The following is a 26,787-nucleotide window of genomic DNA, read 5'->3' as shown; positions in this document are numbered from 1 at the left end:
AAAAAAAATTTTTTAAAAAAAAATTTTTTAAAAAAAAAAAAAAAAAATTTTTTAAAAAAATTTTTAAAAAAAAAAATTAAAAAATTTTAAAAATTTTTTTTTTTAAAAAAATAAAAAATAAAAATTTTTAAAAAATTAAAAAAAAAAAATTTAAAAAAAAATTTTTTTTAAATTAAAAAAATTAAATTTTAAAAAAAAAAAAATTTTTTTTTAAAATTTTAAAAAAAAACCCCTTTTTTTAAAAAAAAAAAATTTTTTAAAAAAAAATTTTTTTTTTTTTTAAAAAAAATATAAAAAAATTTTTTTTTAAAAAAAAAAAAAAAAAAAAAAATTTTTAAAAAAGATGTGCTGGAAATGAGATGTTTGAGGACAATGTGTGGTGTGAGGTGGTTTGATCGAGTGAGTAACGTAAGGGTAAGAGAGATGTGTGGAAATAAAAGAGCGTGGTTGAGAGAGCAGAAGAGGGTGTTTGAAGGGGTTTGGGCACATGGAGAGAATGAGTGAGGAAGATTGACCAAGAGGATATATGTGTCGGAGGTGGGGGGAACAAGGAGAAGAGGGAGACCAAATTGGAGGTGGAAAGATGGAGTGAAAAAGATTTTGTGTGATCGGGGCCTGAACATGCAGGAGGGTGAAAGGAGGGCAAGGAATAGAGTGAGTTGGAGCGATGTGGTATACCGGGGTTGACGTGCTGTCAGTGGATTGAAGCAGGGCATGTGAAGCGTCTGGGGTAAACCGTGGAAGGCTGTGTAGGTATGTATATTTGTGTGTGTGGACGTATGTATATACATGTGTATGGGGGGGGTTGGGCCATTTCTTTCGTCTGTTTCCTTGCGCTACCTCGCAAACGCGGGAGACAGCGACAAAGTATAATAAATAAATAATAAATTTTTTTATTATACTTTGTCACTGTCTCCCGCGTTAGCGAGGTAGCACAAGGAAACAGGCGAAAGAACGGCCCACCCCACCCACATACACATGTATATACATACACGTCCACACACGTACATACACATACCTATACATCTCAACGTATACATATATAAATACACACACAGACATATACACTCATGTACATAAATCATACTGTCTGCCCTTATTCATTCCCGTCGCCACCCCGCCACACATGAAATGGAAACCCCTTCCTCCCGCATGTGTGCGAGGTAGCGCTAGGAAAAGACAACAAAGGCCACATTCGTTCACACTCAGTCTCTAGCTGTCATGTATAATGCACCGAAACCACAGCTCCCTTTCCACATCCAGGCCCCACAAAACTTTCCATGGTTTACCCCAGACCCTTCACATGCCATGGTTCAATCCATTGACAGCACGTTGACCTCAGTATACCACATCATTCCAGTTCACTCTATTCCTTACACGCCTTTCACCCTCCTGCATGTTCAGGCCCTGATCATTCAAAATCTTTTTTAGTCCATCTTTCCACCTCCAATTTGGTCTCCCACTTCTCCTCATTCCCTCCACCTCTGACACATATATCCTCTTGGTCAATCTTTCCTCACTCATTCTCTCCATGAGACCAAACTATTTCAAAACACTCTCTTCTGCTCTCTCAACCACACTATTTTTACTACCACACATCTCTCTTACCCTTTCATTACTTACTCGATCAAACCACCTCACACCACATATTGTCCTCAAACATCTCATTTCCAGCACATCCACCCTCCTCACAACTCTATCTATAGCCCATGCCTCGCAACCATATAACATTGTTAGAACCCCTATTCCTTCAAACATACCCATTTTTGCTTTCCAAGATAACGTTCTCGACTTCCACACATTTTTCAACGCTACCAGAACTTTCGCCCCCTCCCCAACCCATGATTCACTTCCGCTTCCATGGTTCCATCCGCTGCTAAATCAACTCCCAGATATCTAAAAGACTTCACTTCCTCCAGACTTTCTCCATTCAAACTTACCTCCCAGTTGACTTGTCCCTCAACCCTACTGTACCTAATAACCTTGCTCTTATTCACATTTACTCTCAGCTTTCTTCTTTCACACACTTTACCAAACTCGGTCACCAACTTCTGCAGTTTCTCACTCAAATCAGCCACCAGCATTGTATCATCAACGAACAACAACTGACTCACTTCCCAAGCTCTCGCATCCACAACAGACTGCATACTTGCCCCTCTCTACAAAACTCTTGCATTCACCTACCTAACAACCCCATCCATAAACAAATTAAACAACCATGGAGACATCATGCAGCCCTGCCGCAAAAAACAGTCACTGAGAACCAATCACTCTCCTCTCTTCCTACACGTACACATGCCTTACATCCTCGATAAAAACTTTTCACTGCTTCTAACAACTTACCTCCCACACCATATATTCTTAATACCTTCCACAGAGCATCTCTATCAACTCTATCATATGCCTTCTCAAGATCCATAAATGCTACATACAAATCCATTTGCTTTTCTAAGTATTTCTCACATACATTTTTCAAAGCAAATACCTGATCCACACATCCTCTACTACCTCTGAAACCACACTGCTCTTCACAAGTCTGATGCTCTGTACATGCCTTCACCTTCTCAATCAATACCTTTCTATATGATTTCCCAGGAATACTCAACAAACCTATACTTCTGTAATTTGAGCACTCACTCTTATCCCCTTTGCCTTTGTACAATGGCACTATGCAAGCATTCCGCCAATCCTCAGGCACCTCACCATGAGCTATACATACATTAAATAACATTACCAACCAGTCAACAATACAGTCACCCCCTTTTTTAATAAATTCCACTGCAATACCATCCAAACCTGCTGCCTTGCTGGCTTTCATCTTCCACAAAGCTTTTACTACCTCTTCTCTGTTTACCAAATCATTCTCCCTAACCCTCTCACTTTGCACACCACCTCAACCAAAACACCCTATATCTGCCCCTCTATTATCAAACACATTCAACAAACCTTCAAAATACTCACTCCATCACCTTTTCACATCACCACTACTTGTTATCACCTCCCCATTAGCCCCCTTCACTGATGTTCCCATTTGTTCCCCTGTCTTACGCACTTTATTTACCTCCTTCCAAAACATCTTTTTATTCTCCCTGAAATTTAATGATAAACTCTCATCCCAACTCTCATTTGCCCTCTTTTTTTGCCTCTTGCACCTTTCTCTTGACCTCCTGCCTCTTTCTTTTATACATCTCCCAGTCATTTGCATTATTTTCCTGCAAAAATCGTCCAAATGCTTCTCTCTTCCCTTTCATTAATAATCTTCATCCCACCACTCACTACCCTTTCTAATCTGCCCACCTCCCACACTTCTCATGCCACAAGCATCTTTTGCACAAGCCATCACTGCTTCCCTAAATACATCCCCCACTCCCCTTACGTCCTTTGTTCTCACCTTTTTCCATTCTGTACTCAGTCTCTCCTGGTACTTCTTCACACAAGTCTCTTTCCCCAGCTCATTTACTCTCACCACTCTCTTCACCCCAACATTCTCTCTTCTTTTCAGAAAACCTCTGCAAATCTTCACCTTCACCTCCACAAGATAATGATCAGACATCCCTCCAGCTGCATCTCTCAGCACATTAACATCCAAAAGTCTCTCTTTTGCACGCCTATCAATTAACATGTAATCCAATAATGCTCTCTGGCCATCTCTCCTACTTACATACTTATACTTATGTATATCTCTCTTTTTAAACCAGGTATTCCCAATCACTAGTCCTTTCTCAGCACATAAATCTACAAGCTCTTCACCATTTCCATGTACAACACTGTACACCCCATGTACACCAATTATTCCCTCAACTGCCACATTACTCACCTTTGCATTCAAATCTTCCATCACTATAACCCGGTCTCGTGCATCAAAACTACTAACACTCTCACTTAGCTGCTCCCAAAACACTTGCCTCTCATGATCTTTCTTCTCATGCCCAGGTGCATATGCACCAATAATCACCCAAATCTCTCCATCCACTTTCAGTTTTACCCATATCAATCTAGAGTTTACTTTCTTACACTCTATCACATAATCCCACAACTCCTGTTCCAGAAGTAGTGCTACTCCTTCCCGTGCTCTTGTCTTCTCACTAACCCCTGACTTTACTCCCAAGACATTCCCAAACCACTCTTCCCTTTTACCCTTGAGCTTCATTTCACTCAGAGCCAAAACATCCAGGTTCCTTTCCTCAACCATACTACCTATTTATTTATTTATTATACTTCGTCGCTGTCTCCCGCGTTTGCGAGGTAGCGCAAGGAAACAGATGAAAGAAATGGCCCAACCCCCCCCCATACACATGTATATACATACGTCCACACACGCAAATATACATACCTACACAGCTTTCCATGGTTTACCCCAGACGCTTCACATGCCTTGATTCAATCCACTGACAGCACGTCAACCCCGGTATGCCACATCGCTCCAACTCACTCTATTCCTTGCCCTCCTTTCACCCTCCTGCATGTTCAGGCCCCGATCACACAAAATCTTTTTCACTCCATCTTTCAACCTCCAATTTGGTCTCCCTCTTCTCCTCGTTCCCTCCACCTCCGACACATATATCCTCTTGGTCAATCTTTCCTCACTCATTCTCTCCATGTGCCCAAACCACTTCAAAACACCCTCTTCTGCTCTCTCAACCACGCTCTTTTTATTTCCACACATCTCTCTTACCCTTACGTTACTTACTCGATCAAACCACCTCACACCACACATTGTCCTCAAACATCTCATTTCCAGCACATCCATCCTCCTGCGCACAACTCTATCCATAGCCCACGCCTCGCAACCATACAACATTGTTGGAACCACTATTCCTTCAAACATACCCATTTTTGCTTTCCGAGATAATGTTCTCGACTTCCACACATTCTTCAAGGCCCCCAGAATTTTCGCCCCCTCCCCCACCCTATGATCCACTTCCGCTTCCATGGTTCCATCCGCTGCCAGATCCACTCCCAGATATCTAAAACACTTCACTTCCTCCAGTTTTTCTCCATTCAAACTCACCTCCCAATTGACTTGACCCTCAACCCTACTGTACCTAATAACCTTGCTCTTATTCACATTTACTCTTAACTTTCTTCTTCCACACACTTTACCAAACTCAGTCACCAGCTTCTGCAGTTTCTCACATGAATCAGCCACCAGCGCTGTATCATCAGCGAACAACAACTGACTCACTTCCCAAGCTCTCTCATCCCCAACAGACTTCATACTTGCCCCTCTTTCCAAAACTCTTGCATTTACCTCCCTAACAACCCCATCCATAAACAAATTAAACAACCATGGAGACATCACACACCCCTGCCGCAAACCTACATTCACTGAGAACCAGTCACTTTCCTCTCTTCCTACATGTACACGTGCCTTACATATCTCTCCTTTTTTCTCAACTTGGTTACATCCACACACATTTAGACACCCCAATCTGAGCCTTCGAGGAGGATGAGCACTCCACACGTGTGGGAAGTATTCTTTCTCCCCTATTCCCAGGGATAATAATAAATAATAATAATAATATTGATAATATTTATTTATTTATCTATCATACTTTGTCGCAGCCTCCTGTGTTAGTGAGGTAGTGCAAGGAAACAGATGAAAGAATGGCCCAACCCACCCACATACACATGTATATACATACACATCCACACATGCACATATACATACCCATACATCTCAACGTATACATATATATACACACACAGACATATACATACAAACACATGTACATAATTCATACTGTCTGCCCTTGTTCATTCTCATCGCCACTGTCATACAAATAAGTCAGGATTTAGTACTGGATAGGTAGCAGGAAAGTTCACATTCGGTCATTTTGTTCAATATCATGACATCCATTTCCATGAGAGGTTAGAGACCATGGAAGAAAATTAATCCTCAAAAATCTGGCAGGTAATGGATATAATACACCAAAAAATACTTAAAATCTTATCTAAGCAATGAAAGTAATATATAATACATAAAGAAAATAATGGACAGGTCACACCCTCATTTCTTCATGAATTTGGTATATAGGCTAAGTAAGTTTTTTATAATCTTTCTGAATATGTAGATAATGGTTAATTCATAAATTAGGTAAGAACTTACTGTTGAGACATGAGTGAAAAAGAAAATCTTAAAATACAATCTACCATATAATCACCACAGAAATTATGAATTTTTTTCAACTGAAATATGATCATTGACTTGCCTCGCCAAACTAAATTACAAATGTACCTTGAGTAAGTATTTTCATAATTTTCTTAATCTATACCATATTTTAGTGCATGAATTAGTAATGACCTGACTAAAGAACTGTGTAGAAAAATAAAAAAAAAAGTACATAGAAGCATTGAAAAGGATGCACAAGATTCCAGGATTCATAGGTAAGGTTTTCGAATTCAAGTCTAAGGAAATCATCCATACGTACAATTTGTTGGTGCATCCCCATCATGAATATTGTGTTCAGTTATGGTCATCCTACTTGAAAAGAGATGCAGACAGACTGGAGAGAGTGCAGTACCATGCTACCAAAATGATTCTAAAACTGAGAAACGAATCCTGTGAGTACTAGCAAAATGACTTGAATCTATTTAGCTTAGAAAAGAAGTTAAAGGTAATCTGATACAATTATCAAAGGCTTTCATAATCTTGATCCAACAAGATACAAACTTGTGGCCAAAATTTTTACCAGGAGAGAAGCAAAGTACTTTTTCTTCAACTGGTTTGTAAACATATGGAATGATCTGCCAGTTAGAATGGTTGAAAGCAGTACTATAGGATATGTCTAAGGGCAGACTTCATAGATATTTCTCTTCAAGTCTGTGACTAACATTATTCAGGCCTTCTTAGTTACCCTGGCAATTTGCAGGTTTTTGTCTCTGAATTATCTGTATGCCTTCCAGTTAATCCTTGAATTTCTGATATCTTCCACTATCTAAAACAACCTCAAAGGGATCCAATGGTCTGCTGTTACTTGCATACTCCTGTATATATTTTGCTAAATCACTCATTGAATGAAAGACAAAAGTTTTGAACATAAGCAATTGTAAGGTTTTTCTTTTCTTTTCTGGACATGCAGATAAACATTAGTTCATGCACTAAGTAGGAACAAACTGAAGAGAATTGTGTAGAAAATAAACATATCAAAACTTACAGTTTACCACATCACATTCACGAAGTAAAATATATCTTAAACCATAACATCTAGCATCGTCAACCGGAAATGATCTAAACTGTACACTGTGGCATTGCCCATATTTCTTTTCCAGTAGTTTTTTTGATAATATACTCTTATGTAACTAATCTTTAGTGTGTGAGTTAGTTAAGAACCTACAAAGATATGTATAAAATATATAAATAATAATTTCTACCATATGAGAAGGCACTTGGGGCCAAAAGCCAAAACTACACAGAGTAATTTTGAAAACTGTACATATTTATTTCATTTACTAGACTTTGTCGCTGTCTCCCACATTAGCGAGGTAGTGCAAGGAAACAGATGAAATAATGGCCCAACCCACCCACATACACATGTATATACATACACAGTCCACACATGCACATATACATACCTATACATCTAAACGTATACATATATATACACACACAGACATATACATACAAACACGTGTACCTAATTCATACTGTCTGCCCTTATTCATTCTCATCGCCACCCCGCCACACATGATGTGACAACCCCCTCCCCCTGCATGATAATGATAATAATAATAAATGTTGACAACAACAACAACAACAACAACAACAATAATAATAATAATAATAATAATAATAATAATAATAATAATAATAATAATAAAAAAAAAATGCAATTGAGTGGGAGATGTATAAAAGAAAGAGACAGGAGGTCAAGAGAAAGGTGCAAGAGGTGAAAAAGAGGGCAAATGAGAGTTGGGGTGAGAGAGCATCATTAAATTTTAGGGAGAATAAAAAGATGTTCTGGAAGGAGGTAAATAAAGTGCGTAAGACAAGGGAGCAAATGGGAACTTTAGTGAAGGGCGCAAATGGGGAGGTGATAACAAGTAATGGTGATGTGAGAAGGAGATGGAGTGAGTATTTTGAAGGTTTGTTGAATGTGTTTGATAGAGTGGCAGATATAGGGTGTTTTGGTCGAGGTGGTGTGCAAAGTGAGAGGGCTAGGGGAAATGATTTGGTAAACAGAGAAGAGGTAGTAAAAGCTTTGTGGAAGATGAAAGCCAGCAAGGCAGCAGGTTTGGATGGTATTGCAGTGGAATTTATTAAAAAAGGGGGTGACTGTATTGTTGACTGGTTGGGAAGGTTATTTAATGTATGTATGACTCATGGTGAGGTGCCTGAGGATTGGCGGAATGCGTGCATAGTGCCACTGTACAAAGGCAAAGGGGATAAGAGTGAGTGCTCAAATTACAGAGGTATAAGTTTGTTGAGTATTCCTGGTAAATTATATGGGAGGGTATTGATTGAGAGGGTGAAGGCATGTACAGAGCATCAGATTGGGGAAGAGCAGTGTGGTTTCAGAAGTGGTTGAGGATGTGTGGATCAGGTGTTTGCTTTGAAGAATGTATGTGAGAAATACTTAGAAAAGCAAATGGATTTGTATGTAGCATATATGGATCTGGAGAAGGCATATGATAGAGTTGATAGAGATGCTCTGTGGAAGGTATTAAGAATATATGGTGTGGGAGGCAAGTTGTTAGAAGCAGTGAAAAGTTTTTATCGAGGATGTAAGGCACGTGTACGTGTAGGAAGAGAGGAAAGTGATTGGTTCTCAGTGAATGTAGGTCTGCGGCAGGGGTGTGTGATGTCTCCATGGTTGTTTAATTTGTTTATGGATGGGGTTGTTAGGGAGGTGAATGCAAGAGTTTTGGAAAGAGGGGCAAGTATGAAGTCTGTTGTGAATGAGAGAGCTTGGGAAGTGAGTCAGTTGTTGTTCGCTGATGATACAGCGCTGGTGGCTGATTCATGTGAGAAACTGCAGAAGCTGGTGACTGAGTTTGGTAAAGTGTGTGAAAGAAGAAAGTTAAGAGTAAATGTGAATAAGAGCAAGGTTATTAGGTACAGTAGGGTTGAGGGTCAAGTCAATTGGGAGGTAAGTTTGAATGGAGAAAAAGTGGAGGAAGTAAAGTGTTTTAGATATCTGGGAGTGGATCTGGCAGCGGATGGAACCATGGAAGCGGAAGTGAATCATAGGGTGGGGGAGGGGGCGAAAATCCTGGGAGCCTTGAAGAATGTGTGGAAGTCGAGAACATTATCTCGGAAAGCAAAAATGGGTATGTTTGAAGGAATAGTGGTTCCAACAATGTTGTATGGTTGCGAGGCGTGGGCTATGGATAGAGTTGTGTGCAGGAGGGTGGATGTGCTGGAAATGAGATGTCTGAGGACAGTGTGTCGTGTGAAGTGGTTTGATCGAGTAAGTAATGTACGGGTAAGTGAGATGCGTGGAAATAAAAAGAGCGTGGTTGAGAGAGCAGAAGAGGGTGTTTTGAAATGGTTTGGGCATATGGAGAGAATGAGTGAGGAAAGATTGACCAAGAGGATATATGTGTCAGAGGTGAGGGAACGAGGAGAAGTGGGAGACCAAATTGGAGGCGGAAAGATGGAGTGAAAAAGATTTTGTGTGATCGGGGCCTGAGCATGCAGGGGGGTGAAAGGAGGGCAAGGAATAGAGTGAATTGGATCGATGTGGTATACCGGGGTTGACGTGCTGTCAGTGGATTGAATCAGGGCATGTGAAGCGTCTGGGGTAAACCATGGAAAGCTGTGTAGGTATGTATATTTGCGTGTGTGGACGTATGTATATACATGTGTATGGGGGTGGGTTGGGCCATTTCTTTCATCTGTTTCCTTGTGCTACCTCGCAAACATGGGAGACAGCGACAAAGCAAAAAAAAAAAAAAAAAAAAAAAAAAAAAAAATAATAATCATAATAATGATAATAATTGCAGACAACAATAATAATAATAAATACTTCCCACATTTTTCCCTGTGTGTCATATAAGGCAACTAAAAGGGGAGGGAGCAGGGGACTGGAAATCCTCCCCTCCCATTTTAATATTCCAGAAAAGACAACAGAGAAGGGGGCCAAGTGAGGATATCCCCTGTAAGTCTCAGTCCTCTGTTCTTAATGTTATCTTGCTAACACAGGAAACAGCAAATATGTTTGAAAACAATAATAATAATAAAAATTATTATAAAAAGAAAGGATGTGAGCAAATGAGGCCATTTTTATATCTGTTCTTGATGCTACCTCACCCACGTGGGAAACAGCAAATAAGTATGAAAGAAAGAATGATGATAAAAGCAATAATAGTAATAATAATGATAATAATGATAATAACCATAATGATATACTCTTTGACTTATTAGTTTATAATGTGTATTTTATTGATGCACATATTGAATAATAATCTTATTCCAAGACACTATTAACGGATAGGTGCTCCAACTTTTACATAAATATGAATCTTAATAATGTGTAGAATGTAGTCCCAAAGTAGTTATCCAACTGACGTAATCAAATTTTGGCTTTAGTGTATTGTATGAAATGGTATTTCAGGTGCTATTGTTGTGTGGCCTGAGCTCGTGATAGGATGTCTTCGTCTCATCATCAGCTCCATCCTCATCAATGGTGTCAGGAAGGTAAGCTATGGTCCTGGCTGGTGTTATCTCACCTTGAGTTACCTCTTTTTTTTTCTCCAGTGAATTTTTAAGGCATGTTTCTGTAGCATACTTTATAAGTCATGATCAGAAATTATGGTTTTCATATGCCAAGAATGCAAATAAAACTAACCATCATTACAAGAATCATGAGTACGGTAAAAAAAAACTGAACCTAAGCATAAGTTCAATGGCAATGACTTTTCAACATTTTACAATAAACTCAAGTCAACACCGCAGTACACAGGTTCTTATACTTTCCTATTTTTATGCTGCAGTTTTGGCTGTACCATATATGGCTCTGCTGCCGTAGATACCAAAAAATAACAGACTTTTTATTTACAATATTTCAACCAAACTTGCTGAATGACTGAAAAAGAGGTCCTGGGTAACAGTAAGACTCTTTCATTGAAATTGATCCTCAGGTAGTTATAGACTGATTAATAAACACTCTACCACCCTACTACTGTACACACAAACCTCACACAACATATCCTAGATAGAGTCAACCAACCACAAACACCCCTCCCATACAGTACTGGTGGCAAGAGACATCATCAGAGTATTTGACACTGTCCCCCAACACATCCTCACACAAACAATACTTGACACCACCCTCCATAACAATGACAAAAAGGAGTTGGCAAATTGAATTTCAGAGCTAGCTGCCATGCCAGAGTCACTCACAATGCCTTCACCTCTGCAACACTGAAACTCGTAAAATGCCTTTCCTCCAGGGAGCAATCCCTTCTCCAACTTTATCAAATCTCTTCCAACATCCTCTTACACCCTTCACTGATGTTCCCATTTGATTTCTTGTTCTCACAAAAGTAATCTCTTTCCAAAACATTTTCCAATTCTCCCTGAGTTTATTGATATTCATTCACCCCAACTCTCATATGCTTCTTTATCAGCTCCTGCATTTCCTTCTTCACTCCTGCTGCTTTCTCTTGTATGTCTCCTATCACTCTCACTCCTTCCCTGTAAGGAACACTCATACACCTCCCTTTCACTAGCAACTAGGCTTCATCATCCCACCACTCACTACTCTTTCTCACTTGCCCACCTCTCACTTTCTGCATGCCACACATGTAACAACACTGCTTTCCTAAACACTTCACATTGTTCACCCACTCCCCTTACTTCAACTCATCTTACCTTCAGCCATTTTACACTCTCCTGGCATCTCTCGATACAAGCATCTTTCTGAAGCTTCCTTACTTTTGCCAACAAAAGCTTCTACAAATCTTCACCCTTGCCTCCATCAAGTAATAACCAGGTTTGCCAACAGATGCCCTTCCAAGCACATTCATATCCATGAATTTCTCTCTAGCATGCCTATCAGGTAGTATGCAAACCAATAATGCCCACTTACAATCTTTCCTACTCCACATATTCTTATGTATGTCCCTCTTTTTAAACAAGGGACAGTATTCCCAATTATCGGACTCCACAAGCAGTTCACCATTTCCATTTACATCACTGAATACTGTAAAACCTTTAATTATACCCTCAGCTGCCACATTACCCACTTTTGCATTCCTATCACCGATCATTAATCCCTTACATCAAAACTGCTGACACACTAAGTGAGCTGTCCCTGCTCCTTCTCACGGCCAGGTGCATAAGCACTAATAATCACCTTCCTCTCATAATCCACTTCCATTTTTACCCACATCAGTCTGGACATAATTTCCTTACTGTCTTTTACAAATTCCCACAATTCCTTCAGCAAAAGTGCTGCCCCTTTCTTAGCTCTTGCCCTGACTCTTACATCAGAATTTACCCATAAGGCATTCACAAACCATTCTTCCCCCTTACACTTGAGCTTTGTTTCACTCAGAGCTAGAACATACAGGTTCCTTTCCTCAAACATACCTGTCTCTCCCTTCTCAATATGGTTACATCCAAACATCCCAGCCTGAGGCTTTAAGGAGGACGAGCACTCCTTGTTTGGCACCTTCTGTTCCCAACTTTAAAATCTGAAATACAAAAAGAGTAAGGTTTCCAGCCTCTGCTCCCACCCCTTTTATTTGCTTTCTATGACATACAGGGATAGGGGAGAATCAGTTAAACAGTGATAAATAATACGGTCACATGCTGATGCAACGTTTTAAGTCATGAAAATGGATTTCATACAGCTGAACAGGCATTTTGACATGTGGATGCGGTACATTCGTGTGAGACATTCATCATATCATCAGTGATAATGCAATTATTTGTATCCAATAATACATGCCACAAGAATTTTCGAGTTCATACTTTAATTCTATATTTCTTTATATACATTACCTCCTGTAACATCATTAAACTATTTGGGATGAATTTTATCTGAAAATAAGATTACAGTTCCATAGATATATACTCTATTCACTGTCATACAAATAAGTCAGGATTTAGTACTGGATAGGTAGCAGGAAAGTTCACATTCGGTCATTTTGTTCAATATCATGACATCCATTTCCATGAGAGGTTAGAGACCATGGAAGAAAATTAATCCTCAAAAATCTGGCAGGTAATGGATATAATGCACCAAAAAATACTTAAAATCTTATCTAAGCAATGAAAGTAATATATGATACATGCAGAAAATAATGGACAGGTCACACCCTCATTTCTTTATGAATTTGGTATATAGGCTAAGTAAGTTTTTTATAATCTTTCTGAATATGTAGATAATTGTTAATTCATAAATTAGGTAAGAACTTACTGTTGAGACATGAATGAAAAAGAAAATCTTAAAATACAATCTACTATATAATTACCACAGAAATTATGAATTTTTTTCAACTGAAATATGATCATTGACTTGCCTCACCAAACTAAATTACAAATGTACCTTGAGTAAATATTTTCATAATTTTCTTAATCTATACCATATTTTAGTGCATGAATTAGTAATGACCTGACTAAAGAACTGTGTAGAAAAATAAAAAAAAAAGTACATAGAAGCATTGAAAAGAGTGAACGAGATTCCAAGATTCATAGGTAAGGTTTTTGAATTTAAGTCTAAGGAAATCATCCTTACGTACAATTCGTTTGTGCATCCCCATCATGAATATTGTGTTCAGTTATGGTCATCCTACTTGAAAAGAGATGCAGACAGACTGGAGAGAGTGCAGTATCATGCTACCAAAATGATTCTAGAACTGAGAAACGAATCCTGCGAGTACTAGCAAAATGACTTGAATCTATTTAGCTTAGAAAAGAGGTTAATGGTAATCTGATACAATTATCTAAGGCTTTCATAATCTTGATCCAACAAGATACAAACTTGTGGCCAAAATTTTTACCAGGAGAGAAGCAAAGTACTTTCTCTTCAACTGGATTGTAAACATATGGAATGATCTGCCAGTTAGAGTGGTTGAAAGCAGTACTATAGGATATGTTTAAGGGAGACTTCATAAATATTTCTCTTCAAGTCTGCGACTAACATCATTCAGGCCTTCTTAGTTACCCTGGCAATTTGCAGGTTTTTGTCTCTGAATTATCTGTATGCCTTCCAGTTAATCCTTGAATTTCTGATACCTTCCACTATCTAAAACAACCTCAAAGGGATCCAATGGTCTGCTGTTTTTTGCATACTCCTGTATATATTTTGCTAAATCACTCATTGAATGAAAGACAAAAGTTCTGAACATAAGCAATTGTAAGGTTTTTCTTTTCTTTTCTGGACAAATAGATAAACATTAGTTCATGCACTAGGTAGGAACAGACTGAAAAGAATTGTGTAGAAAATAAACATATCAAAACTTACAGTTTACCACATCACATTCACGAAGTAAAATATATCTTAAACCATAAGATAACATCTAGCATTGTCAACCGGAAACGTTCTAAACTGTACACAGTGGCACTGCCCATATTTCTTTTCCAGTAGTTTTTTAAATAATATACTCTTATGTAACTAATCTTTAGTGTGTGAGTTAGTTAAGAACCTACAAAGATATGTATAAAATATACAAATAATAATTTTTATCATATCAAAGGGCATTTGGGGCCAAAAGCCAAAACTACACAAAGTAATTTTCAAAATTGTACATATTTATTTCATATACTTTGTCGCTGTCTCCCACATTAGCGAGGTAGTGCAAGGAAACAGATGAAAGAATGGCCCAACCCACCCACATACACATGTATATACATACACTTCCACACACGCACATATACATACCTATACATCTCAACGTATACATATATACACACACACATATACATATATACACATGTACATAATTCATAGTCTGCCCTTATTCATTCCCGTCGCCACCCCGCCACACATGAAATGAAAATCCCCTCCCCCTTCATGTGTGCGAGGTAGCACTAGAAAAAGACAACAAAGGCCACATTCGTTCACACTCAGTCTCTAGTTCTCATGTAATAAGGCACCGAAACCACAGCTCCCTTTCCACATCCAGGCCCCACAGAACTCTCCATGGTTTACCCCAGATGCTTCACATACCCTGGTTCAATCCATTGACAGCACGTCGACCCCGGTATACCACATCGTTCCAATTCACTCTATTCCTTGCACGCCTTTCACCCTCCTGCATGTTCAGGCCCCGATCACTCAAAATCTTTTTCACTCCATCTTTCCACCTCCAATTTGGTCTCCCACTTCTCCTTATTCCCTCCACCTCTGACATATATATCCTCTTTGTCAATCTATCCTCACTCATTCTCTCCATGAGACCAAACTATTTCAAAACACCCTCTTCTGCTCTTTCAACCACACTCTTTTTATTACCAAGCATCTCTCTTACCCTTTCATTACTTACTCGATCAAACCACCTCACACCACATATTGTCCTCAAACATCTCATTTCCAGCACATCCACTCTCCACCTCATAACTCTCTCTCTAGCCCATGCCTCACAACCATATAACATTGTTGGAACCACTATTCCTTCAAACATACCCATTTTTGCTTTCCAAGATAACGTTCTCGTCTTCCACACATTTTTCAACGCTCCCAGAATTTTCGCCCCCTCCCCCACCCTACGATTCACTTCCACTTCCATGGTCCCATCCGCTGCCAAATATACTCCCAGGTATCTGAAACACTTATTCCCTCCAGCCTTTCTCCATTCAAACTTACTTCCCAATTGACTTGTCCCTCAACCCCACTGTACCTAATAACCATGCTCTTATACACATTTACCCTCAGCTTTCTTCTTTCGCACACTTTACCAGACTCAGTCACTAACTTCTGTAGCTTCTCACATGAATCAGCCACCAGCTCTGTATCATCAGCGAACAACAACTGACTCACTTCCCAAGCTCTCTCATCCACAACAGACTGCATACTTGCTCCTCTTTCCAAAACTCTTGCATTCACCTCCCTAACAACCCCATCCATAAACATATTAAACAACCATGGAGACATCACACACCCCTACCACAAACCAACATTTACTGAGAACCAATCACTTTCATCTCTTCCTACACGTACACATGCCTTACATCCTCAATAAAAACTTTTCATTGCTTCTAACAAGTTACCTCCCATACTACATATTCTTAATACCTTCCACAGAGCATCTCTATCAATTCTGTCATATGCCTTCTCAAGATCCATGAATGCTACATACAAATCCATTTGCTTTTCTAAGTATTTCTCACATACATTTTTCAAAGCAAACACCTGATCCACACATCCTCTACCACTTCTGAAACCACACTGCTCTTCCCCAATCTGATGCTCTGTACATGCCTTCACCCTCTCAGTCAATGCCCTCCCATATAATTTCCCAGGAATACTCAACAAACTTATACCTCTGTAATTTGATCACTCACTCTTATCCCCTTTGCCTTTGCACAATGGCACTATGCAAGCATTCCGCCAGTCCTCAGGTACCTCACCTTGAGTCATACATACATTGAATATCGTTACCAACCAGTCAACAATAGTCACCCCCTTTTTTTAATAAATTCCACTGCAATACCATCCAAACCCGCTGCCTTGCCGGCTTTCATCTTCTGCAAAGCTTTTACTTCCTCTTCTCTGTTTACCTAATCATTTTTCCTAACCCTCTCACTTTGCACACCACCTCAACCAAAACACCCTATACCTGCCACTCTATTATCAAACACATTCAACAAACCTTCAAAATACTCACTCCATCACCTCGCATCACCATTACTTGTTATCACCTCCCCATTAGCCCCCTTCATTGATGTTCCCATTTGTTCCCTTGTCTTACACACTTTATTTACCTCCTTCCAAAACATCTTTTTATCCTCCCTAAAACTTAATGATACTCTCTCACCCCAACTCTCATTTGCCCTCTATTTTGCCTCTTGCACCTTTCTCTTGACCTCCTGCCTCTTTCTTTTATACATCACTCTGTCATTTGCATTATTTCCCTGCAAAAATTGTCTAAATGCCTCTCTCTTCTCTTTCACTATTGATCTTACTTCTTCATCCCACCACTCACTACCCTGTCTAATCTGCCCATCTCCCACGCTTCTCATGCCACAAGCATCTTTTGCGCAAGCCATCACTGCTTCCCTAAATACATCCCATTCCTCCCCCACTCCCCTTACGTCCTTTGTTCTCACCTTTTTCCATTCTGTACTCAGTCTCTCCTGGTACTTCCTCTCACAAGTCACCTTCCCAAGCTCACTTACTCTCACCACTCTCTTCACCCCAACATTCCCTCTTCTTTTCTGAAAACCTCTACAAATCTTCACCTTCACCTCCACAAGATAATGATCAGACATCCCTCCAGTTGCACCTCTCAGCACATCAACATCCAAAAGTCTCTATTTCGCGCACCTATGAATTAACACGTAATCCAATAACGCTCTCTGGCCATCTCTCCTATTTACATACGTATACTTATGTATATATCTCTTTTTAAAACAGGTATTCCCCATCACCAGTCCTTTTCCAGCACATAAAGCTACAAGCTCTTCACCATTTCCATTTACAACACTGAACACCCCGTGTGTACCAATTACTCCCTCAACTGCCACATTACTCACCTTTGCATTCAAATCACCCATCACTATAACCCTGTCTCGTGCATCAAAACTACTAACACACTCACTCAGCTGCTCCCAAAACACTTGCCTCTCATGATCTTTCTTCTCGTGCCCAGGTGCATATGCACCAATATTCACCCATCTCTCTCCATCCACTTTCAGTTTTACCCATATCAATCTAGAGTTTACTTTCTTACACTCTAACACATACTTCCACCAAGCCTGTTTCAGTAGTGCTACTCCCTCCCTTGCTCTTGTCCTCTCATTAACACCTGATTTTACTCCCAAGATATTCCCAAACCACTCTTCCCTTTTACCCTTGAGCTTCGTTTCACTCAAAGCCAAAACATCCTGGTTCCTTTCCTCAAACATACTACCTATCTCTCCTTTGTTCTCATCTTGGTTACATTCACACACATTTAGACACCCCAACCTGAGCCTTCGAGGAGGATGAGCACTTCCCAGCGTGACTCCTTCTTCTGTTTCCCCTTTTAGAAAGTTAAAATACAAGGAGGGGAGGGTTTTTAGCCCCCAGCTCCCGTCCCCTTTAGTCACCTTCTACGATGCTTGAGGAATGCGTGGGAAGTATTCTTTCTCACCTATCCCCAGGGATATATATACAATGGAAATGATAAACAATACTGACCAAATAATATCCTAAACATCCTTTAAATAATGAGAATAATGTGCAACATAGTACATACAGGAAATATTAGAAAGCTACCATATCTGCCCCCCTATTCTTGAACTGACTCACCTGACCCAGACTTTGCAGTTGTTGGAAGTTTGGGGTGTGATACAAAACCTTAATATATACCAAAATCAGCCAAAATGTGCAATGCCATCCAAGTAGCCTATGTTTTGTTCAAATGAGTTGGAGGAAAATGTCTGGTGTAAAAAAGAAAGGATTCATAGCCAAAGAAAAAATTTATATACAGCATTTTGTATTTGGTCGAGAGTCATTGGGTTCCTTAATAGAATATTGAAGGGTAGAAGTGTAAGTATGGAAGAGAAGAGTGGATGAAAGAACAGCATATTCCTACCAACCTTGACCTATGCAGCCAAAACATGGACATGGAATGAGGTACAGAGGTCAACAATCCAAGCTGTGGAAATGAGCTATTTGAGAAGAGCATGTGGCATGACTAGATGGAATGAAGAAAGAAATGAAAGGGTGTATGAGAGATGTGGTATGGCAAGGAACACCAAGGGGATGAATTGTGGAGTGGAAGAATGGGTGAAATGTAATACTCTTTGGGTATGTGGAAAGAATGCAAGACTTGGAGTTTACAAGGAGAGTTTATGACAGTACAATTAAAGGGGTTGGTTGTGTGGAAGACCACATGTGACATGGACAAATAGGGTAGAGGAATACTGGAGGGAAAGAAACAGAAGAATGCATGGAATGGTGCATGCGAGCGAGGCACGTAAGGACAGGGATAAGTAGAGATTCTTTTCCCATGGCCATCCATTGATGGGAGTTCCCAAAGGGAACAGGCTTCAACAGATGATTATAGTAATAATAAGAATGAGCCTGATCATGAAATTACATAGAATTCTCAGAAGATATGTGGAACAAGGTGATGTGTTCCCTCATGATTTTTTTTTATTTCTTAAAAGATAATAGTTCTTTAGCTTTATCATTTCACTATCTAAGACATTTATCAGTGCTTGGGAGATCGCTCAGATGCATGCACTAAGGCAAAGGAAATCAGTTTTTCTTTAGCTAAATTTTTTCTATGTATATGTATTAAACATTGTTCTACCACCTTATCTGAACAAAGCTTAGATGGCATACACTGTGCTATTCTGGTAAATTTTGGCTACTTTTGGCTGATTTTAGCATATTTTAGGGCTTTGTTGTCATTGCATCTTGAGATGCATTATTGTCATCAAAATAGTTGGATGAGAAAAGGCTTTGCAGACAGACTGGCTTTTCAGCCTGATGATGCTGATGTTGCTATAATTAACCCAAAAGAGTAGTAACTACTGGAGTGCTAGACCCATGCTTAAGTTCATCCCATATTCTAAACTTTTCCTTCAAGTTAAAGGTCTTCATTACCCTCTTGGCATGTTCATTTGTATTAACAGTACTTGCTGGACATTGAGGCATATCTGTGACAGGTACATATGGGCACAAATCTACAATTACACAAGTGGCAAACAATACATCATTACTCAGAGAATGCTAACATAAAAATGATGTGGTTGTCAGCATGGCAGTGGTAACATCAACATTACGATGGCTCAAGGCGTAATAAAAAGATGGAAGTAATTTAGGTGCTGTATCAAAATCATTGTGTCCAGTTGTTCTTTATCCTGACACATATGTACTTGCATATGAGAATATCAAATGAAAGCTAAGACAAAGGCTCCTGATATACATATGCACACTTTATACACTTAATGGGATTTCCAGTCTTTAATGACCAAAGACTTTACAAATGGAGTTATTCATTCATTTCAATTATGAATTTTAAGAAATAATAATAAAAGTTTTGGCTTTATCATGATATTTTTTTGATAATTTAAACAAGCTATGCTTCCATCTCCAATCTGGTCTCCCGTTTCTCCTTCTTCCATCCACCTCTGACACATATCCTCTTTGTCAATCTTTCCTCACTAATTCTCTCCATGTGACCAAACCATTTCAACACACCCTCTTCTGCTCTCTCAACCACACTCTTTTTATTACCACACATCTCTCTTACCCTTTCATTACTTACTCGATCAAACCACCTCACACCACATACTGTCCTGAAAAATTTCATTTCCAACACATCTACCCTCCTCCACACAACCCTATCTATAGCCCATGCCTTGCAACCATATAACATTGTTGGAACCACTATTCCTTCAAACATACCCATTTTTTGCTCTCCGAGATAATGTTCTTGCCTTCCACATATTCTTCAATGCTCCCAGAACCTTCGTTCCCTCCCCCACCCTATGACTTACTTCCACTTCCATGGTTCCATCCGCTGCTAAGTCCACTCCCAGATATCTAAAACACTTCACTTCCCCTGGTTTTTCTTCATTCAAACTTACCTCCCAATTTATTTGTCCCTCAACCCTACTGAACCTAATAATCTTGCTCTTATTCACATTTACTCTCAACTTTCTTCTTGCACATACTTTACCAAACTCAGTCACCAACTGCAGTTTCTCGCGCGAATCAGCCACCAGCGCTGCATCATCAGTGAACAACAGCTGACTCACTTCCCAAGCCCTCTCATCCACAACAGACTGCAAACTTCTCCTCTCTCCAAAACTCTTGCATTCACCTCCCTAACCACCCCATCCATAAACAAATCAAACAACCATGGAGACATCATGCACCCCTGCCGCAGACCGACATTCACTGGGAACCAATCACTCTCCTCTCTTCCTACTCATACACATACCTTACATCCTTGGTAAAAACTTTTAACTGCATCAAGCAACTTACCTCCCACACCATCTACTCTTAAAACTTTCCACAAAGCATCTTTATCTACCCTATCATATGCCTTCTCCAGATCCATAAATGCTACATACAAATCCATCTGTTTTTCTAAGTATTTCTCACATATATTCTTCAAAGCAAACACCTGATCCACTTCTGAAACCACACTGCTCTTCCCCAATTTGATGTTCTTTACATGCCTTTACCCCCTCAATCAATACCCTCCCATATAATTTTTCAGGAATACTCAACAAACTTATGCCCCTGTAATTTGAACACTTAACTTTACCCCCTTTGCCTTTGTACAATGGCACTATGTTTGCATTCCACCAATCCTCAGGCACTTCACCATGATCCATACATAAATTAAATATCCTTAGCAACCAATCAACAACAAAGTCATCCCTTTTTTTGATAAATTCCACCGCAATACCATCCAAACCCACCACCTTGCCGGCTTTCATCTTCCGCAAAGCTTTCTCTACCTCTTCTCAGTTCACCAAACCATTCTCCCTGACCCTCTCACTTTGCATACCACCCCTACCAAAACACCCTTTATGTGCCACTCTATCATCAAACACATTCAACAAACCTTCAAAACATTCACTCCATCTAATTCTCACTTCATCACTACTTGTTGTTAGCTCCCCATTTGCCCCCTTCACCGATGTTCCCATTTGTTCTCTTGTCTTATGCATTTTATTTACCTCCTTCCAAAACATCTTTTTGTTCTCCCTAACATTTAATGATACTCTCTCACCCCGACTCTCATTTGCCCTCTTTTTCACCTCTCGCACCTTTCTCTTGACCTCCTGCCACTTTCTTTTATGCATCTCCCAGTCATTTGTGTTACTTCCTGCAAAAATCTTTCACTAATAATCATAATTCTTCATCCCACCCTTCACTACCCTTTCTAATCTGCCCACCTCTCACCTTTCTCATGCCACATGTATCTTTTCCGCAAGCCATCACTGCTTCCCTAAATACATCCCATTCCTCCCCTACTCCCTTACGTCATTTGCTCTCACCTTTTGCCATTTTGCACTCAATCTCTCCTGGTACTTCCTCACACAAGTCTCCTTTCTAAGCTCACTTACTCTCTCCCCAACATTCTCTCTTCTTTTCCGAAAACCTCTACAAATCTTCACCTTCACCTCCACAAGATTATGATCAGACATCCCTCCAGCTGTCCCTCTCAGCACGTTAACATCCAAAAGCCTCTCTTTTACATGCCTATCAATTAACATGTAATCCAATAACGCCCTCTGGCCATCTCTCCTACTCACATACGTATACTTGTGTGTCTCTCTTTTTAAACCAATTATTCCCAATCATCATTCCTTTTTCAGCACACAAATCCACAAGCTCTTCACCATTTCCATTTAAAACAATCAACACCCCATGTACACCAATTATACCCTCAACATTACTCACCTTTGCATTCAAATCACCCATCACTATAACCGGTCTCGTGCATCAAAGCTGCTAACACACTCACTCAGCTGCTCCCAAAGCACTTGCCTCTCATGATCTTTCTTCTCATGACCAGGTGCATAGTCACCAATAATCTCCCATCTCTCTCCATCCACTTTCAGTTTTACCCATATCAATCTAGAGTTTACTCTCTTACACTCCATCACATATTCCCACAACTCCTGCTTCAGGAGGAGTGCTTCTCCTTCCTTTGCTCTTGTCCTCTCACTAACCCCTGACTTTACCCCCAAGACATTCCTAAATCACTCTTTCCCTTTACTCTTAAGCTTCATTTCACTCATAGCCAAAACATCCAGGTTCCTTTCCTCAAACATACTACCTATCTCTCCTTTTTTCTCATCTTGGTTACATCCACACACATTTAGTCACCGCAATCTGAGCCTTCACGGAGGATGAGCACTCCCCGCATGACTCCTTCTTCTGTTTCCCCTTTTAGAAATCTAAATAGAAGGAGGGGGTTTTCCAGCCAGTGCCCCGCTCCCACCCCTTCTATGACACGTAGGGAATATGTGGGAAGTATTCTTTCACTCCTATTCCCAGGGATATGTATGCTAGTTAATTAGATATCTAGCTAGGTTGAGCAGTTGGATACCCTCTTTAATTTGATGAGATAGGCAATCTGACTCAAGTGGTACTGTTAAATTTACATAATTTACTGGAGCAAGTATGTAACCTATTCACATCAAGCAGACTGGTAACACAGGTGTGCAACAGAATAATTATTGTTTAGGACACAAAAGTTCCAATCTTTAGTGAAAAAGATTGTGAATTGCTTTTATTCTTACAAAAATTGGAGAGTATATTTTATGCATATTTATGATACTATAAATGTAATATTTAAGTTCAAAATATTTTCTATGAAATAATGTGACTTTAGGTTTCAGATAGTATACATACTGGAGGAAAGAGTTTTAAGTAGTGGCTCAAAAAGACTGGAAACCTCTTTCCTAGGCTGTGTACAAAAGTGCACAGAAAAAAGTTTACCGGAAAGTTTAAAGTATCATCATCCTTTTCTAGTTACCATTGAAGTTGGTATTCGTCCCTATAACTTCTTGTACAGAATACACAATGTTGCGTGCCTTGCAGGAGAGTCGTGGGCAGGTGCTTGCTTGGGTGTGGATTGTCACCATCCTCACAGTCCTCGCCACCATCAGTGTGATAGTGTTATTCGTGCTCGGCTCACCTATTTCTTACGTTGTGGATGACATCATTGGAATTCTCTTGAATATTTACTTCATAATTGTTGTTCGCTCCTTTGCCTTCAAGGTGAGTCCCCTTGTATTTTTCAATACTGTCACTCAAATACACACACAGATGAGGTGTATATGATTGATATTTCTTTGTTTCAGGGAGTTATATATAAATTCTTTATTGTATGTATATATATGTACAGTGTTTAAACGTTATGTGTACTAGCTTAGATTCACAACCTAACTGAAATCAGGAATCTATTCATCAAACAGCCCCAAGGGGGAAGATGAAAGCTAGGTTGGCTGAAAGAAAAATATCCAACCTGTTCTAGACTAAAAGTCTGGATGTTAGGAAGGTGGGTCACAATGCAAACCTCTGCACTACATTGCATAATTACATGTTTGTATAGCATGGGTAAGGAGGTCTGTACCTGTGGAGACCCATCTCTTGAACTTTATATACCACCAAACATTTTAAACTTATTGTCAGCATTGTCAGTGTCATTACTTGGTTTACTCTATTCATCAAAAGAAATGGAAAGCAAGGTAGAGGATAAGGGTAAATGTCATGGAAGACTGCACCGAACTAAAGACTAATCTCAATTGAATGTGGTCTGTAAAATACAAGAAAAAACAATAAGGGAGCAGACATAGAATTGCTAGCAAAGAAGAAACTAAGGAGACAACATGGAGCTAGGGAAATGATGTCATGCACAACAGATTTTTCAGACTTCTCTGAAAGAATGAAGTCTGTTTTAGATGAAAAAAAAAGGGAAGATTTATTAGATAGTCTGCTCCTTCACCACTATAAAGCTTTCATTTGACACTATTCCAGACAAGAAGATGAGAAAAAATATGGGTCTTCAGAAAGAAATCAGGGGAAAATTTTGTAGATGAATAGAATATTACCTTATCAGAAGGGATCAAAGGAGCCATATTAGGTGAGGTTTCTCAAAATGGGTTTAAGTAAATGATGTGCTAGAACGACAAGACCCATGTTTGCATATGTTTACAGACGCAGCTAAGATCAAGAGGAAAGTAAAGGATGATTGCACAAACTTAAAAGGGAAACTGTATGAACTTCATCACTGATATGATATAGTGTTAATGAAATTCAACATGAGTAAATGCAAAGCAATGAAAACTGTACAAAGCAAAAGCAAACCTTAATGTGAATATTATCTAGCAGGAAATCAACTGCAGAAATCTGTGTAAGAGGAACTTAGGAGTCAATACTTTTCCTGAACCTCTCATCAGAGCTCCACCTCATGAGAATTGTACAGATTAATTGTACAGATCAGCAAGAAACTTAGCAAGTAACTTATTAGATATGAACATTTAATAGATACTTATGTTTTAACATACCAGTACCTTTATATATGTTACTGGTGAGTCCTATGTGTTAAGTCCCTTCCAGTAGCTTTGTTTACTGCCTGACCACAAAAAGATTGTGGTTCTGCTTGCTCTTTTATTATCAAGATAACCCCTAATGACATAACAAATGGCAACAGGGCTGGGATCGTGGAAGAGATAGTTATTTAACTATAGTAATCCATGGAGTATTATTAAGGGACAGGCAGGCAACCACTGGTTCCCTATGATGGCAGCTTCACTATATTGGACTGTTGCCAGTTTTATGGAAGACAAAGACAGGGATTATTATGTGGAACAGTCATATCAGTATTTTCTAGCAAATGATATATATGAACAACAACAGCAAGAGCCATTAAGCTTGGGGGTCTTAGATGAGCAGCAGCTCTCTCAGCAGGGTATGGGCAGAGCCCCAGAAGACAGTTTTAGTGTTTCAACCTGACAATAGCAATATTTTCTCAACTTGCCAGCTGTAAATTTCAAAATCCAGCATATTTCAAGCATGCTGGTGATTCTCTTTTGTTTTATATGAAACAGCTAATAACCTCCATGCAGTTGTCCAGTTTCAATTGGCTGCTAATGATATCCATGCAGTTGTCCAGTTTCAACTGGCTGCTAATGATATGAGTCAAAGATTTGTTTGATAGATCAGTTACAGTCACACAAGTATGGCAGATGCTGGTATTGAAAGAAGCAGACTTCACAAGCAAACTGTTTTGGTATGTACAGCAGAAGTTTCCAGTAAAAACTCTTTGGAAGAAATATAAAAGCCATATTTCAATGGTTCTTTCTAATTGTATGGTTATTGTAGAACAAAATAAACACTTTGGTAAAGTGTGTGAAAGAAGAAAGCTGGGGGTAAATGTGAATAAGAGCAAGGTTATGAGGTACAGGAAGGTTGAGGGACATGTCAAATGGGAGGTAAGCTTGAGTGGAGAAAAATTGGAGGAAGTGAAGTGTTTTAGATATCTAGGAGTGGATATGGCAGCAGATGGAACCATGGAAGTGGACATGAGTCACAGGGTGGGGGAGGGGGAGAAGGTTCTGGGAGCGTTGAAGAATAAGTGGAAGGTGAAAACATTATCTCGGATGGCAAAAATGGGTATGTATGAAGGAATAGTGGTTCCAACAATGCTATAAGGTTGCAAGGCATGTGCTATAGATAGGGTTGTTCGGAGGAGGGTGGAAGTGTTGGAAATGAGATTTTTGAGGACAATATGTGGTGTGAGGTGGTTTGATCAAGTAAGTAATGAAAGGGTAAGAGAGATGTTTGGTAATAAAGAGAGTGTGGTTGAGAGAGCAGAAGAGGGTATTTTGAAATGTTTGGTCACATGGAGAGAATGAATGAGGAAAGATTGACAAAGGGGATATATATGTCAAAGATGGCGGGACCGAGGAGAAGTAGGAGATCAAATTGGAGGTGAAAGGCAGAAGTGAAAAGGATTTTGAGTGATCGGGGCCTGAACATACATGAGGGTGAAAGGTGTGCAAGGAATAGAGTGAATTGGAACGATGTGGTATACCGGGGTCGATGTGCTGTCAATGGATTGAACCAGGACATGTGAAGCGTCTGGGGTAAACCATGGAAAGTTTTTTGGGCCTGGATGTAGAAAGGGAGCTGTGGTTTTGGTGCATTATACATG

At 39.5% G+C, this 26,787-nt stretch overlaps 1 protein-coding gene across 1 annotated transcript in view; it reads left to right on the top strand.

Moving 5' to 3' along the window:
• The window catches only part of LOC139766594 (uncharacterized), a 73,497-nt gene that overhangs the window by 31,054 nt on the left and 15,656 nt on the right, over positions 1 to 26,787 (top strand). Inside the window, exons 4-5 of the mRNA XM_071695452.1 lie at positions 10,557 to 10,639; positions 23,670 to 23,849. Coding sequence (XP_071551553.1) covers positions 10,557 to 10,639; positions 23,670 to 23,849 — 263 coding nt within the window. The remainder of the gene's footprint in view (positions 1 to 10,556; positions 10,640 to 23,669; positions 23,850 to 26,787) is intronic.

Source organism: Panulirus ornatus, chromosome 4 (genome assembly GCF_036320965.1).
Source record: "Panulirus ornatus isolate Po-2019 chromosome 4, ASM3632096v1, whole genome shotgun sequence".
NCBI lineage: Eukaryota > Metazoa > Arthropoda > Malacostraca > Decapoda > Palinuridae > Panulirus > Panulirus ornatus.
This window is presented reverse-complemented; position numbering and strand designations above follow the sequence as displayed.